The sequence below is a fragment of the Symphalangus syndactylus genome, chromosome 14, assembly GCF_028878055.3.
Source record: "Symphalangus syndactylus isolate Jambi chromosome 14, NHGRI_mSymSyn1-v2.1_pri, whole genome shotgun sequence".
Lineage (NCBI taxonomy): Eukaryota > Metazoa > Chordata > Mammalia > Primates > Hylobatidae > Symphalangus > Symphalangus syndactylus.
In genome coordinates this window covers 63693181-63709805 of record NC_072436.2, presented here as the reverse complement: position 1 = coordinate 63709805, position 16625 = coordinate 63693181, and the positions used below count along the sequence as shown (strand labels likewise).

General features: G+C 42.3%; 1 protein-coding gene, 1 long non-coding RNA gene and 1 pseudogene across 19 annotated transcripts in view; all 3 read left to right on the top strand.

Annotated features, from left to right (window-relative positions):
- Nucleotides 1-16625, top strand: part of SPECC1 (sperm antigen with calponin homology and coiled-coil domains 1) — a 304891-nt gene that overhangs the window by 78527 nt on the left and 209739 nt on the right. For all 18 annotated transcript variants that reach the window (XM_055243198.2, XM_063617724.1, XM_063617723.1 and 15 more), the window contains one exon: nt 8128-8263. In XM_055243198.2, coding sequence (XP_055099173.1) covers nt 8128-8263 — 136 coding nt within the window. The remainder of the gene's footprint in view (nt 1-8127; nt 8264-16625) is intronic.
- On the top strand, nt 8282-9246 carry LOC134732466 (uncharacterized). The gene is made up of 2 exons (XR_010115655.1): nt 8282-8467; nt 8629-9246. It is a non-coding gene; the product is annotated as an uncharacterized lncRNA (long non-coding RNA).
- Nucleotides 9519-13791, top strand: LOC129462831 (BTB/POZ domain-containing protein KCTD9-like; annotated as a pseudogene).

The window sequence follows — 16625 nt, the reverse complement described above, 5'->3', positions numbered from 1 at the left end:
GTTTTGAAGGACACATGGGATCAGTTTTTTGTCTTTATGTCCTACCCCCAGGAAACCTTTTAAGCTACCAGTCTTTTTCAAATGGAATTCCTTGTGGAAGGTGCAGGGGAAATGAAGTGCTCCCCTTGAAAGCTTTGCTGCTACCCAAACTCCATGCCCTATGGGAGCGAGGTGACACAGCACTGGCCTGCAGCACATCATACTTATCCTGTTGCCTGGGAAGGACAGAACCACATCTACCCACAGTGCAGTGTAAAATCCCCCAGTCCAAGAGGAGACAGAGTCAGCTGGGTGTGGCTGGCTCACAAAATGGAACACAATAGCTGATATGTGTTATCCCTAGCTGTGCCTGGTGCATCACAGGGAGGCACACTATACATTTTTACTGAATATTGTTCTTGGATGGATTTACCAGAAGAAGAGCCTGAGGTTCAGAGAGGCTGATGACTTGCTTCATGTTCTATTGTACCCTCTGGAATCCCCGTTGCATTGCATTCATGTTTTCCTGAAAACACTCCCCTCCTTCCTCCTCCTCCTTGCCTTAATTTGAATTTAGTTTTTACAGGATAACAATAGTAAAAACAATAATGATGATTTTCATTTCTTATTGTTATAATTGGTGTTTGTTGAATGCATACTGTGTCAGACACTGTTATCCTAAGCACACTGCATGGCTAACTTGTTTAATCCTCAGAGCAACACTGAAGTGGGTACCATGATTATACTTACTTTCTTGGTGAAGAAACCAAAGCACAGAGAGGTGATGTGATTTGCCCAAGGTCACACAGCTAAGCATTGGCAGAGCCAGGATTCAGACCCACGTGGTCTGTATTTGCAGCCCTTGGCCATTAAACTGTGCTGCCACATGACATGGCTTTTGTCCCAAACCCTGTGATGTGGGATGGGGGCCTCCTGGCTCCGGTTGGTCATTTCAGCCTGGTGGTGCTGTGGAAAACACCTGCTCCTCCAGAATGCCTCACTGCCCTCTCTGCCTGAGAAAAACCGAATCATGGCCTCTTCTGTGAGGTCTTGGGACTCCCCCAGCCCCTCCTGGGCTTTCTCCACATTTGTTTCTCTGCAGCTTAGTGCTGTCCTCAGTGTGTTCTGCGTGGTTGTATGGGAACCTCCTCTGTAGGTGGTTAACTCTGATCGGCAGGGCCTCCTGATTCACTTTGACATTCATGCCATATACAAAGCATACAGATCTTCTAAGTGGACATAGGCTAAAGATGTACGTCCAGCCTCTAGTGGGTTTTTGGTAAAGCTTAGCTGAATTACAGTGTTCAGGATGGGGGAGGGACAGGAATGGAGAAGCCACAAGCCCGACAGAAGCAGCCCTAGCCCAGTGACAAGAAGGGAGGGAGGTTTTTGGAGCTGTTTCTCCTACCAATCTTCCCCTCCCTCTCCCACATACATGTGGAGGGCCGCTGCAGTCTCCCTAGGAGCATGGCATCCCAGGAGGAGTGCCCCCCTCTCTCCCCAGGACGTCCGCATCCCCCGCCCCCTTCCTTCTGGCACTGAAATCTGGGCTTTATCTCACTGCAGGATTCATTGAAAGGCTGTTGGATGGCTGGAATCCCCTTCAGCCTTTACAGCTAACAGACTAGGTGGCCCCATATTCTAAGGGCTCTTTCGCTGTGGGTGAACTGGCTGGAGGAGAAGGGGAGAGGAGAAGGGGGGCGAGGAAGGGAGCCCCACCCTCTGCTCAGGACCCATTGTTCACATTCTTTCCCGTGTGAAATGTTGCTGCAGCCAGGCCCTAGGCTATGAGTGGTGGCATTTCCATGTTTGTGGAATGAATATAAAGACTGTTTTAGGATCAGTGGTCAAAAATCAGCATGTTTGAAGTGGAGGTTACAATCAGTTGGTTAGTATGATATTTGACATTTACCACGGGCCCTTGATAGTGCAGTTTTTCTGATGTAAGGAGGGTGAAAAAGCAGCCACCACGTGTACAAAACAGAAGGCGTGATGAGTACAGTCAGTGCAGGGTCGTGAAGGCATCAGCACATTCCTTCTTCAATTAATCAGCCCAGACAGCGTGGGGTATTTTTGTATTCTCTGCTATTTGTGTTCTGAGTACATGTGCACAATATGCAGTGACACTGATCAATAAATTGTTTAAGCCTAATAAGCATATGCAGTCTCATAGCAATGAGGACATAAACAGGGAGAAGGATCTTAGGTGATTCAAATTCTTCTCTTTTGTGGCCAGGCACAGTGGCTCATGCCTGTAATCCCGCCACTTTGGGAGGCCGAGGCGGGTGGATCACCTGAGGTCAGGAGTTTGAGACCAGCCTGGCCAACATGGTGAAACCCCGTCTCTGCTAAAAATACAAAAATTAGCTGGGTGTGGGGGCACGTGCCTGTAATCCCAGCTACTCAGGAGGCTGAGACAGGAGAATCATTTAAATCTGGGAGGCGGAGGTTGCAGTGAGCTGAGATTGCGCCACTGCACTCCAGCTTGGGTGAAAGAGTGAGACTGTCTCAGAAAAAAAAAAAAAAAAAAAAAAAAAAATTCTCTTTTGGAGGTGAGTAAACTGAGCCACTAGATCCAGACTTTCCCAGGGCTCCATGGCTCACAAATTGCCCAATTCCTAATACAGCATGATACTTCATGCCCTCCTTCCGAAGTTTTGTTTGTAAATCTAAAGATGCTTCCGTTGCTACCAGCCTGGAGAACCACCATGGAGGGGCACTAGGAAAATGGCTGCAATGACGATGATGAAGATGATGAGAGCCTCCAACGTTTATGTTCTTAATAAAATGCTTTAAATGTTTAAGGGCACAACTCTAGAGATACACCAATTGCTTTCTCTCTCTTTTTTTTTTTTTTGGCAGGGGGTGCGGGAGACAGGGTCTTGCTCTGTTGCCCACACTGGAGTGCAATGGTGTGATCATGGCTCCCTGCAGTCTCGAACTCAAGTGATCCTCCCACCTCAGCCTCTTGAGTAGCTAGGACTACAGACACGCAGTGCCATGCCCCACTAATTTTTGAAAAATATTATTTGTAGAAATGGAGTCTTACTATGTTGCTCAGGCTATTCTTGAACTCCTGGCCTCAAGTGATTCTCTTGCCTTGGCCTTGAAATGTTTTCTCCATTTTAGAATTGAGGAACTGCAGCATCAGTCCCTGGGTCATATGGGTAGGAAGAAGGAGCACCGCTGTCTTCACCACCCCCTGGGCTGCCTCCTTCTTATGTGATTGCTGGGAACCTCCTATATAGAGATCCCAGATCCCAAGTCTTCTTTCGCATTTCCCATTCCTTCCCCACCCTTGAAAACAAAAACAAACCCTGCGATGCAGCACTTACTGCTAACTCCCCACCAGAGACCCTCCAGCCCTGAGCGTGGTGCTGCAGCTACCTGTGCTTTCCCCCGGTCACTGCTACTGCTTCACCCCTGTTCTTACCATGACTGGCGCCACCTCTGTTGTCATGCCAGGTCCTCTTGCAGTGCCCCAAAGGCAAAACTCCCACTGCTTGCCCAATGCTGTCCTGTGTTGCCTCCACCTGTCATCTCACCAAGACCTTGAGTCCCAGGAACCAACCCCTTATGGAAGGGGGCAGGGCAAGCTCTACCTCTGCTGCTCTGGGGTGGTGGCTGGGGACGGGGGCTGTGGTGGGATCTCCGAGGGGGTTTCACTTCTGTTCTAAGTAGGAGTGCTGTGATTTGTTGGATTTTATGGTTTATTGTGGGTTTCAGAGAGCCCTTCCTCTCTTGGCCTTTGCTGTAGAGTTTGAAAATTCTGTACTTTGAGTCAGACTTGCAGATTTTAGAAATGTCAGAGAATCAGATAGGGGAAAAGCAGAATCCAGCATATATGGCTTGCATTATTGCATTAAGAATTCCCTTAACCACTGTGATTTCCCTTTTTCATTTGAGCTGTCATCTAGGGAGTTTTCAGAGTTTCAAACCAGCATTGATTTTCCTTTGGGGACCAGGGAGGCACCTGAGTGTGCTTCTTGGAAGTGTGAGTAATAGTTTTTCTCCATTGAGAAAAAGCTGCCGACATTATAGACTATGGTCGTTTAATATTAAACATGTACTATATAGGTGACCTGATGGATGGTTTGAGAGGTTGGAGAGCTTGAGTGAAGGGATGGTTTTTACTCTGAAATGGGAAGTGGAAAGACCATTACAGAGTTCCTTTAAGAAGGGCAGTAGTGTAACTTCTGGATTAACTCGAGTGTCATGTTTGGCCCATGATATGGTTTGGCTGTGTCCCCAACCAAAATTCATCTTGAATTTTAGCTCCCATAATCCCCACGTGTCACAGGAGGGATCTGGTGGGAGGTAATTGAATCATGCTGTTCTCATGATAGTGAATAAGTCTCAGGAGGTCTGATGGTTTTATAAAGGGGAGTTCCCCTGCACATGCTCTCTCTTGCCTACCAAGAGCAAAGTGAGATGTGACTTTGCTTCTCCTTTGCTTTCCACCATGATTGTGAGGCCTCCCTAGCCATGTGGAACTGTGAGTCAACTAAACCTCTTTCCTTTGTAAATTACACAGTCTTGGGTATGTCTTTATTAGCAGCATGAGAACAGACTAATACAGTCCAGTTGCTAAATTAGGGGACTGTGCTGTTGTTCAGAAAATGTGATCATGGGCCAGGTGGCCCACGCCTGTAATCCTAGCACTTTGGGAGGCTGAGGCAGTTGGATCACCCGAGATCAGGAGTTCGAGACCAGCCTGGGCGACATGATGAAACCCCCCTCTACTAAAAATACAAAAATCAGCCAGGTGTGGAGGCACACACCTGTAGCCCCAACTACTTGGGAGGATGAGAATCACTTGAACCAGGAAGGCAGAGGTTGCAGTGGGCTGAGATCGCATCATGGCACTCCAGCCTGGGCGACAGAGTAAGACTCTGAAAAAAAAAAAAAAAGAAAAGAAGAAAAAAGAAAATGTGATTATGCTGACATCTAGTAACTGGAGTTGCACACAAATCATCCTTTTAATGTGAATTATTTGTTTTTAAAGTTAATAATTTGTTTTAAAATCTTGACCAAGATTGCATGGCTAATATTAAGACATCTACCATCAGGCTGGGAGTGGTGGCTCATACCTATAATACCAGCATTTGGGAGGCTGAGGTGGAGGATTGCTTGAGGCCAGGAGTTCAAGACCAGCCTGGGCAACATAGTGAGATCCTGTCTCTTTTTCTTTTCCTTTTTTTTTTTTTTTTGAGATGGAGTCTTGCTCTGTCTGCCAGTCTAGAGTGCAGTGGCACCATCTTGGCTCACTGTAACCTCCACCTCCTGGGTTCAAGTGATTCTCCTGCCTCAGCCTCCCGAGTAGCTGGGATTACAGGCATGTGTCATCACACCTGGCTAATTTTTGTATTCTTAGCAGAGATGGGGTTTCACCATGTTGACCAGGCTCATCTCGAACTCACCTGGCTAATTTTTGTATTTTTAGTAGAGATAGAGTTTCACCATGTTGACAAGGTTTGTCTCAAACTCCTGACCTCAGGTGATCTGCCTGTCTTGGCCTCCCAAAGTGCCAGGATTATAGGCATGAGCCACTGCGCTCAGCCATGTGATCCCACCTCTCCAAAAATATTTTTAAAAAATTAGCCAGGCGTAGTGTTGTGCACCTGTAGTTCTAGCTACTTGGGAGGCTGAGGCAGGAAAGCCCAGGAATTCAAGGCTGCAGTGAGCCATGTTTGAACTACTACACTCCTGCCTGCGTAACAGAGCAAGACCTTGTCTCTAAAAAAAATAAAAAGACTTCTACCATCATCCCTCTTGTTAAAAGCCAATGGTGAGTTACTGTTTAATGAGTAGACTTTATTTGTGATGGTAAAAATTTCTGGAGATGGATGGTGGTGATGGTTGTACAACATGGTGAATGTATTTAATACCACTGAATTGTGCACTTAAAATGGTGAATTTTATATTATGCTTATTTTAGCACAGTAAAATTTTAAAAATTACAAAAAAGAAAAAAACCAGACGGCTAGTATTTGCAGGAGTGGAACTAGGACTTTGCCTAAATTGCAAACTTCCTTCACTCCAATTTTCTTTTTCTGTTTTAATGAAGCACAGCATATTTACAATAAAGTCCATAAAGTACACTAATCTTAATCTTAGCTATAAAGCTCATTGCATGTTTATATTTTTTTATACTTGTGTAACTACCACCCTGTCAATATGTCGAGCGCTCTGGCACCCCAGAAGGTTTCTTTTCGGTTGTAACTCCCTGAGAGGTAACCACCATTCTGACTTATATTACCATCATTTGATTGTGCAGCTTTTAAACTTAATACAAGTGGAATCAGGCAGTATATACTCTTTTGTGTCTGCTTTTTTCACTTAGCATAATACCTGGGACAGCCACCCATTTATTAGTATATCAGTAATTCATTTTTTTCCTATTTGCTGTGTAGTTCTCATGGCATTTATTCTTTCTGTTGAAGGACATTTGGGTTGTCCAGTTTTGGGCTGCTATAAAAAAGGTGCTATGAACATTCTTTTGAGGGACCTATGTACTCGCTTCTCTTGGGTGTGCATCTAGGAATGGGATTGCTGAGTCACAGGGGACTGTGCTGTGCTCACTTAGGAGTCTCCCTTCTTCGACTTAGTGCCTTTCAGCAAATGTTTGTCCTACCCATTACATGACAGGGAAGAAAGCAAAGCAAGAGCAGAGGGTGTTGCTTTCTTCTATTTTCCAGCCTTAGCATTAGTAGATACTGCCACTTTCCAAAGCAGTTATGCTAGTTTACACTTCCACTCACAGGGAATGAGCATTCCAGTTGCTTCACAGCCTCACCAACACTTGGTATTGGTGTTTATTCACTTTCAAGCTATGATGGGGTGAGGGTAGTTACACCCTGAAATGTAAATGATGCAAAGATGGAAACTTTAAAAAATTGTGCAAATATTTAAACAACTAACTCTCAGTAAATGACCCCAAAGCCGGTGGAGTAGGATGGAGCAGGGCTTTTCCCTTCAGCCTGTGTGATGAGCGGGGCTCGCCCACTGCATGTCCACATTGATTTAAGGGCTTTTCCATACTGTGTGCTCTGGATGTCAGATACATTAGACGGCTCTGGACAGCTGCCTTCTCCAGTCTTCTGGCACTGTTCCTCTCCAGAGCCTTCTTTGATGAAGACTCAACAGTGGTTGAGAGAATTTAGTTGTGGTTTTTCTCATTAACATCGAATGTAATCTATCTGGGCCCGAAGTGTGGATCACTTAGGAGTCTCCTTTCTTAGACTTCAGCACCTTTTAGCAAATGTTTGTCCCATGACAGGGAAGAAAGCAAAGCCAGAACAGAGGGTGCTGCTTTCTTCTGTCTTCCAGCCTCCAAGAAAGTTCCTTTCTCACCTTTGAACACATTTTCTGTGTGAGATAATCTGCAGAATGCTTGGTGGTGAGGCCACAGCAGATACTCAGATTGTTTCTCTCCCTCCACCTCCTCCTGGCCTATGTCATGAGCCTTTTTTTGTTGTCCTTGAATTTCTTGTGCATTGCCCTATCCTGCCTTTTGCGCATCTCCCAGTTCTTTTTTAATTGGTTCCCATTCTTTTTTTCCCCCACCAGGAGAGCAGATTTTTTATTTAAAATTTTTGTTGAGAGACAAGGTTTCGCTTTGTCACCCAGGCCGGAGTGCAATGGCACAATCATAGCTTACTGCATCCTTGAACTTCTGGGCTCAAGCAATCCTCTCACCTCAGCCTCCTGGGTGTCACCATGCCCAGCTAATTAAAAAAAAAATTAGTGAGACAGTCTCACTGTTGCCCAGGCTGGTCTTGAACTCCTGAGCTCCAGCAGTCCTCCCACCTCAGCCTCCCAAAGTTCTGGGACTACAGTCATGAGTCACTGTGCCCAGCCACATTTTTTTAGGCTCATTACTTGAAGTGTGACCTGATGGTATTCTTCACGCACAGTCTTACACTGCTCTTTGAAACAGTCATGGGAGAGCATACTTGGACCTGTAATGACAGAAACAGGTTTGTGTAGCTTTGCATTTTTTCACTTCACTCTATCATGCTACTCAAAGTGCTGTTATTGTATCTTGACTGCTGGGCACATAGCCCAGCTCCCATGCTCTGCTTGTTTATAGCGCTCCTTCCTGAAAACCACCTCTTAATCCTCTCTGTTTTCCTCCAACTCTCTCAGCTCAAGAGGGCCAGCAGTGAGGACACGCTCAACAAGCCAGGAAGTAGCGCCGCATCGGGGGTGGTTCGCCTGAAGAAGACCGCCACTGCTGGAGCCATCTCGGAGCTCACGGAGAGCCGCCTGAGGAGTGGCACAGGTAGGAGGGACCGGGCAGGTGGGCTCGGCAGGTCATCAGTCCTGGCCGCATGGAAGCACTTCAGTGACCCATGACCCATTCATTCCTTCCCTTGTGAGATACTTCTTGACCACTTACCCTGGGCCGGAACTGTTTTAGGCAGACGATGTGCGCTGCCCACAGGAAGTTTACATCTAGAGTGGGGAGACCGATGAGAAACAAAAGGTAACGGGCGTGCTGTGGTTTCTTTGGTCCCTTCAGAGGTCTATTTGTCACCATGCATGTGTGAAATCCTTCTGACATCCAGGCAGGGCGGCGTATGTTCTGGGGCTGTCTTGATACAGAATGCATTAGAGGAATGAATGAACCCTGTCGATCCCTTGCAGAGGTGGGTGTCTAATATTTGTACTGAACCCTATGGAAAGCTGGGAAGAGCCTCGCCCAGCAGCTGTGGAAGGCTTCTCAGAGTGGCTTGGATGGCAGTGGCAGCTGGAAGCTGTGAACCTTCTCAGTGTTACTCATTTTTTGAGAATCAGAAAAGCGTTTTTCAATCATTATATTTGAGTTCAGAGCATGTGAAACATGAAATATCAAAGAACTTATTTAATTTTCTCTTTGTGCATATAGATAATAACTCTAAGCTTTCATGGTCTAACTCTTACAGTGCAGCCCTCAGTGTATTGCTAAATTGTCTAAGATGGGAAAAATAACTGAAATACATCGTTATTAATTTTTAATGTGTTGAAGGGTAGTACACTTATAATTTTTGTGCTCTTAAAAGTTACATTCAGGCTAGATCTCAAAAGGTATATTTTAATTTATCGGTTTTCAAAAAGTTGAATCTGTGAAGACCATATGTGGCTTTCTTTTCTTGGATATAAGGGGAATGGCCTGGTTTTTCTATATAATGGCTTTACCATTGTAAATACTGATATTGTACTAAACGTACACACACACTTGGTTTTTAAAATACAATAAACAAAAGTACCATTTATTTTTATCAAGCCAGCCTAACAGTGATTCCAAAAGTTAATAAAGCCCCACTCAAAAAAAGACAGACTGGGAGGAGCCTAGGGGCAGGGTGGGAATGAGGAGCAGCTGAGTCCCGGGTGTGGGACAAGTTGCCTGTGTGTGGTGTGTCCCCAAAAGCAGGAAGGTGGTGAACGGAGGTGAATCCCAGTGGGTGGAGGGAGGGGAAGGGTGGAAGGAGAAAAAGGTGGGAGGAGGACCAGGTGGGAGGGTGGTGGCTCACTCAGGACCCAGTGGGGGCAGCATGATGAGGTGGGTGGCCCTGTTCCTGAACGACAGCCCCAAGAACGGAAAGGTGGTTGCTGTATGTGGAACTTTATCTGATTTGCTTTCTGTGGCCAGCAGTAAACTCGGCGTAAAAGCCACCAGTGTGTATAATGGGAAAGGTGGACTGATTGATGATCTTGCTTTGATCAGGGATGATGATGTTTTGTTTGTGTGTGGAGAGCTATTTATTGATACTCAGACAGATTCTAAGTCACCTGAGGGATTGTCAGGATTCCACACAGACTGGCTAACATTAAATGTTGGAGGGCGGTACTTTACAACAACACAGAGCACTTTAGTGAATAAAGAACCTGATAGTATGCTGGCCCACATGTTTAAGGACAAAGATGTCTGGGAAATAAGCAAGATCACAGAGGAGATTTCTTAATTGACCAAAGTCCTGAGTACTTTGAACCCATTTTGAACTACTTGTGTCATGGACAGCTTGTTGTAAATGATGGCATTAATTTATTGGATATGTTAGAAGAAGCAAGATTTTTTGGTATTGACTCATTGATTGAACACCTAGAAGTGGCAATAAAGAATTCTAAACCACCGGAGGATCATTCACCAATATCCTGAAAGGAATTTGTCTGATTCTTGCTAGCAACTCCAGTCAAGTCAGAACTGCGACGCCAAGGTTTGAACTTCAGTGGTGCTGATCTTTCTCATTTGGACCTTTGATACATTAACTTCAAAATGGCCAGTTTAAACCGCTGCAGTCTTGCACATGCAAATCTTTGCTGTGCAAATCTTAAACAAGCTGATCTCTCTGGATCAGTGCTTGACTGCAAATCTCCAGGGAGTCAAGATGCTCTGTTCTAATATAGAAGGAGCATCCCTGAAACTGTGTAATTTCGAGGATCCTTCTGGTCTTAAAGCCAATTCAGAAGGTGCTAACCTGAAAGGTGTGGATATGGAAGGAAGTCAGATAACAGGAATTAACCTGAGAGTGACTACCTTAAAAAATGCAAAGTTGAAGAACTGTAACCTCAGAGGAGCAACTCTGGCAGGAACTGATTTAGGGAATTGTGATCTGTCTGGGTGTGATCTTCAAGAAGCCAACCTGAGAGGGTCCAACATGAAGGAAGCTAGATTTGAAGAGATGCTGACACCACTACACATGTCACAAAGTGTTAGATGAGAATTTTAGGGGCTGGAGGAAGATGTACAAGATGAAAATGTTTTCCTTATCACTTTTCTTTCTCCACCCACTCAGTTGTCCAGAAGAAATAACACTGTAAGGAAATTAAAAAAAAAAAAATTTAGGGGATTATGCTTGTTCTCAGTGGTGTATAAGGGAAAAAATTGACTTTTTTTTCCATATTCTGATTTTTAACAGAAAAGCACCCATTTAATAGAAATAGGGAAACTAGATATTGCTGCCTTTTGAACAGGGTAGGGGGGTTTACCTGGTTTTATGACCAGGAATAGTATCTATTATATTTGCTTTTAAATAGGCATGATGTAGAAATACCATCTTGGTTTGAGATGCATTTGAGGATTTTAATTTATGGAAAGCACAGCATACGCAATTATATTTATTGAATACTAGATGCAGTGTGGATATTTAAATTGTAAAAACTTTATAAAAACTTGGAAAAGGTTGTTCAGGTTTATAAATAGCTTTAGTGATGCCTCCGTCTTAAATACCTGTCACACCATATAAATATGGTAAGATCACACTCCCTAAGACTCTTCAGGTTCATTTTTATAATGTTTACTTTTTAGAACAAAACAGTAGCTAAATTAAAGTAATATCCAGTTCTTACTGATTGAGACAGAGTGGAAAGAAAGACATCGTTGTACATCACTGTTATTCCAAAGGTACAGTGGAACTCCAGATGGAGGAAGAACTTACCTTATCACTACAACACTTATAAATGAGCATTTCTCAGAATTTCATTCTAGGCAAGTTCCACTCAACACCAGACCAAGCAATTCTGTCTATTCATACTATTAGCCTAGTTTTCTCATACAATCAGCACAAGCATAGGAAGATATTTCAAAACCAAAAAACCAAGGTGCATCATTAATATTCATTTAATTCAAATACCAAATAGTTTACATAGGGCCATCTTAGAAATTGATGTTAAATCCAGATCTACTGCAATCAAATCTTACATAATATGAATGAATATGGTAGAGTTGCCTGTCAAAAGGCAATGTAATATAATTGCAGCTAGAACCCTACAGTGGGGAATGAGGAATTTTAAACATACATTTGATTACAGCCACCAAAAAAAAATATAAAGTAAAAATAAAGGCATTTGGCTGGTCCAAGATGTAACACCAATCAGTCAGCACCTATGATTTTTTACTTACATTTGTTACTTTTTGTTTTTTTTGAGACAGAGTATCAGTCTGTTGCCAGGCTGGAGTACAGTGGCGCAATCTTGGCTCACTGCAACCTCCACTTCCCGGGTTCAAGCGATTCTCCTGCCTCAGCCTCCCAAGTAGCTGGGACTACAGGTGCACACCACCACGCCCAGCTAATTTTTGTATTTTTAGTAGAGACGGGGTTTCACCATGTTAGCCTGGATGGTCTTGATCTACTGACCTCGTGATCCACCCGCCTTGGCCTCCCAAAGTGCTGAGATTACAGGTATGAGTCATGGCGCCCAGCCTTTTTTTTTTTTTTTTTTTAAATAAAATTTAGCCCAATTTTCTTGAGTCATTTTCTCCTGCAACAGTAGAGGAAGGGCCTGTACCTCTCTACCAATGACCTGGTGTCCTTACATCTACCCCAAGAGCAGGGATATTAGCTGTGTCCACAGGGTTCTGAATTCTACAGACTCATCAACATGAGGCAAGGAATCATTGAAAATCACTTTTGTCTCCTTTGGGAGAATAACACATCTTTAGTATTTATGTAGCCTATTCTTCTGTATCTACATATGGAAAGCTTTCCTTAACAGTAAAGGGCACTTATGCATAGTGAGAGGAGATCAGACCTTTACAAGTGAAGGAAAGCAACTTCAGAAATGAATTATTTTCTTTATTTTATTATTTTTACCAAGACAGAGAAGTATTATATTGAGAGATTATCTATTTTCATAATCAACATGTGCCTAAATTATATTTAAATCATTTCACTCTGTACTAGATTTTCAGGAATTATAGGATATGTTATTCACTCACTTAAAGGTACCTCTGTAGAAATAACCTAAAACTGCAGAAGGATCTGAAAGATTTAACATGGTGTGTTTAGAAACTGCAGATTTTAGATCTAATGTATACTGCATTAATAAATGATATAAAGTGTGGAAAAGGAAAAAAAGACTGATCCCATGATCAAATATTAATATAAAAATTTGAGATCAGCCGGGCGCAGTGGCTCACACCTGTAATCCCAGCACTTTGGGAGGCCAAGGCGGGTGGATCATGAGGTCAGGAGATCAAGACTAGCCTGGCCAATATGGTGAAAACCCATCTCTACTAAAAGTACAAAAATTAGCTGGGCACGGTGGTGGGTGCCTGTAATCCCAGCTACTCAGGAGGCTGAGGCAGGAGAATCACTTGAACCCGGGAAGTAGAGGTTGCAGTGAGCCGAGATCGTGTGACTACACTCCAGCCTGAGTGACAAAGGAAGATTCTGTCTCAAATAAATAAATAAATAAAAATAAAAAAATTTGAGATCAAATATTAGCACATAGGATTCAACAATAAATTAAAAGAACAGTAGTGTACATCACAACTAAGTGAATTTATGCCACCCAAGAATGGATGAATATTAAGAAATTTCAGAATATAATCTATCATACCATATTAACAGGCCAAAGAAGAAAAACTGTACAGTTATCTCTAAAAATACAGAACATACACTTGACACAATTAACAGTCTTTCTGATGTAACAACAAACTCTTGATAGACTATACATGTGCAGAGACTTCTTTAATGATGTGTATGTGTCAACAAACAAAAGCCAGTGATTCCCATTAAAGTTAAAGATAATTCAAGGTTGCTTACTATCACCAGTCATCTAAAATTTTCTGTAGATACTAACCAAGGCAGTAAGATAAGAGAGATGTAGAAGTACATAAATATTGGAAATGAGGCAACAAAATGATGACTGTAATCAGATAATAACATTGTATGCTTTGAATTTCCTGAAAATTGTATCTTAGAATTTTCTGAAATTCTATTAGAGACAATAAGAGTTCTGTATGTGGCTAGCTGTAGACTATAATATATCAATAGCTTTCTTTTTTTTATTTTATTTTTTATTTTTTGAGATGGAGTCTTGCTCTATCGCCCAGGCTGGAGTGCAGTGGCGCGATCTCGGCTCACTGCAAGCCCCACCTCCCGGGTTCACGCCATTGTCCTGCCTCAGCCTCCCAAGTAGCTGGGACTACAGGTGCCCGCCACCACGCCCAGCTAATTTTTTGTATTTTGAGTAGAGATGGGGTTTCACCATGTTAGCCAGGATGGTCTCGATCTCCTGACCTCATGATCCACCCACCTTGGCCTCCCAAAGTGCTGGGATTACAGGCGTGAGCCACTGCGCCTGGCCATCAATAGCTTTCTTACCAGTGTCTAGAAAAGATAATAATGTAAGAAACAGTTCTATTTATAAAAGAATGAAAGGGCAAAATATTTAGAAATAAATAGTGTGAGCATCTATATAAAAATATCTTAAAACTCTCTTGAAGGAGAAGTCTTACGTCCTTCAAAGAAGACATAAATAAGTGAAAGCATATATGTGATTCTTAGATAGGAAGATTAAATAGAATTAAGATTAAACTTAATTAGTACAACATATAAAATGTAATAAGGATGTCTGAATTATTCTGAGAATTCATTTTCATCTTGATTATAATATCAGTGGGAATTTGGGAGTGGAAACATGAATAAAATAACTGGAATTGATCTAAAACCCGTTGTTCTCAATGGGGGACGATTTTGCGCCCCCAGTTCCAACCCAGGGAACAATTGGCAATGTCTGGAGACTTTTTTTTTTTTTGGCTGTCATGACTTGGGGCTGCTACTGCCATCTAGTGGGTAGAAGCCAGATATACTAAACATTCTAGGATGCGCAGGACCGTCCCTGCAGCAGAGAGTGTCCTGCCCAAAAATGTCAACAGTACTGCTGCTGAGAAATCCTGACCTAGCAGAATAAATATTCTAGAGTAACCAGGAAAATTCTGAAAATAGTAATCAGGGGATTAACCTTAGGCATTTTGGAACTGAAGAGGCGCTAGGCAGCTCAGTGGAACGGTGGACAAAGTGCAGAATACACTGGAAGATTTAGTACAGGGGAAAGGTGGCATTTCATATCACAGTGGATAATTCACTCAAAAATGTGACCGAGTAAGTATTTAGGAAGGAATAAAGCTGGATCCCTATCTCATTCCTCCCATCAAAATAAATTCTAAGAGGATTAAATATTTAAATATTAAAAAATGAAACTGCAAACTACAAAGAGAAAGCATCAGAGAATTAATTTGTAGTCTTGGCCTTGGAAGAACCTTTCTAAGTAGGAACAAACACAGAAGCCATAAAGGAAAAGATGAAAAATGTACTTACATAAATACAAGAAACTTCTTTGCAAAAAGAAGAAATTATTTGCAATACATGTAACAAAATGCTTATTTATAAAGAGTTTATACAAATCAATAAGAAAAAGAAAAATAGGCCAGATGTGGTGGCTCATGCCTATAATCCCAGCAATTTGGGAGGCCGAAGTGGGAGGATTGCTTGAGCCCAGGAGTTCAAGACCAGCCTGAGCAACATAGTGAGACCTCATCTCTACAAAAATAAATAAATAAAAATTAGCTGGGTGTGTGCCTGTAGTCCCAGCTACTTGGGAGGCTGAGGTGGGAAGATTGTCTCAAAAAAAAAAAAAAAGAAAAGGAAAAATAATATAATAGAAATATATATAGCGCCCATGAAAAATACAGATGGCCAGTGGAAAGATACTAAGCCTTACTTAAGAAATGTAAAGCAAGGCTGGGTGCGGTGGCTCACGCCTGTAATCCTAGCACTTTGGGAGGCTGAGGCAGGCAGATCGCTTGAGCCCAGGAGTTCGAGACCAATCTGGGCAACATGGTGAAACCCCGTCTGTACAAAAAATACAAAAATTAGCCAAGCATGGAAGCGTGCACCTGTAGTCCCAGCAACTTGGGAGACAGAGGTGGGAGGATCACTTGAACGTGGGAAGTGAAGGTTGCAGTGAACTGAAATCGCGCCACTGCACTCCGGCCTGGGCAACAGTGAGACCCTGTCTCACAATAAATAAATAATAAATAAATAAAGCAAAACAACAATTAGATATATAATTTCCCCTAATACATTAGCAAAAATTAAAACAGTTTATCATTTCTGGTGTCATTAAGGGTATAAGGAGCCACATATGGTTGATGCACAAGGACAATTTGGTAATATCTGTCTAAATCTTAATATAATCTTTGACCAAGCATTTCTATTATTTAGCACTTAACGGTTACTGATATTCTTGGAAAAGGATGCCAACATGTATGATCAAGTTCAGTTGCATGATTATTTATAATAGTATAATATGAGAAACAACCTAAGTATGTATTCATACAGGGCTGGTTGAACAATGTGATTTTGTTGCAGTAGAATAGTATACAGGCATGAAAATGAATACACTAGATTTGTGTGTACTGATAGGGAAAGATCTCCAAGATACATTACTAAGTGGGGAAAATAATATGGTGCATATGGTATAACCTTAATTTGGTTTTGGTTTTAGAAGTATATATTAATTATTAAAATCAACTTTTTTTTCCTGGAAGGATGTCAGAATGATTATCTTTGAGGAGAGTTACCAGAATTGGAAGTGGCAGAGGAAAATTTTTTCATTTTAGATTTTCCTGTGCTGTTTGAACATTTTAAACATATGCATACATCGCTATACAAAATTAAAAACAAGGTAAATACAACATAAATTTAGACAATATAAATATAAACTAAACTTTTTTTTCGCCTTCACAAAATCCTTCCTCTTCTACTTACCTTTTGTAGTGTTCTTTAGCCATTTGTTGGTGGATTTTTTTTTTTATTGTTTGCTTATAGCATCTGCTCCTTTGCACAGGATTCTAGGAAAAGACCTTGGTTTCATAT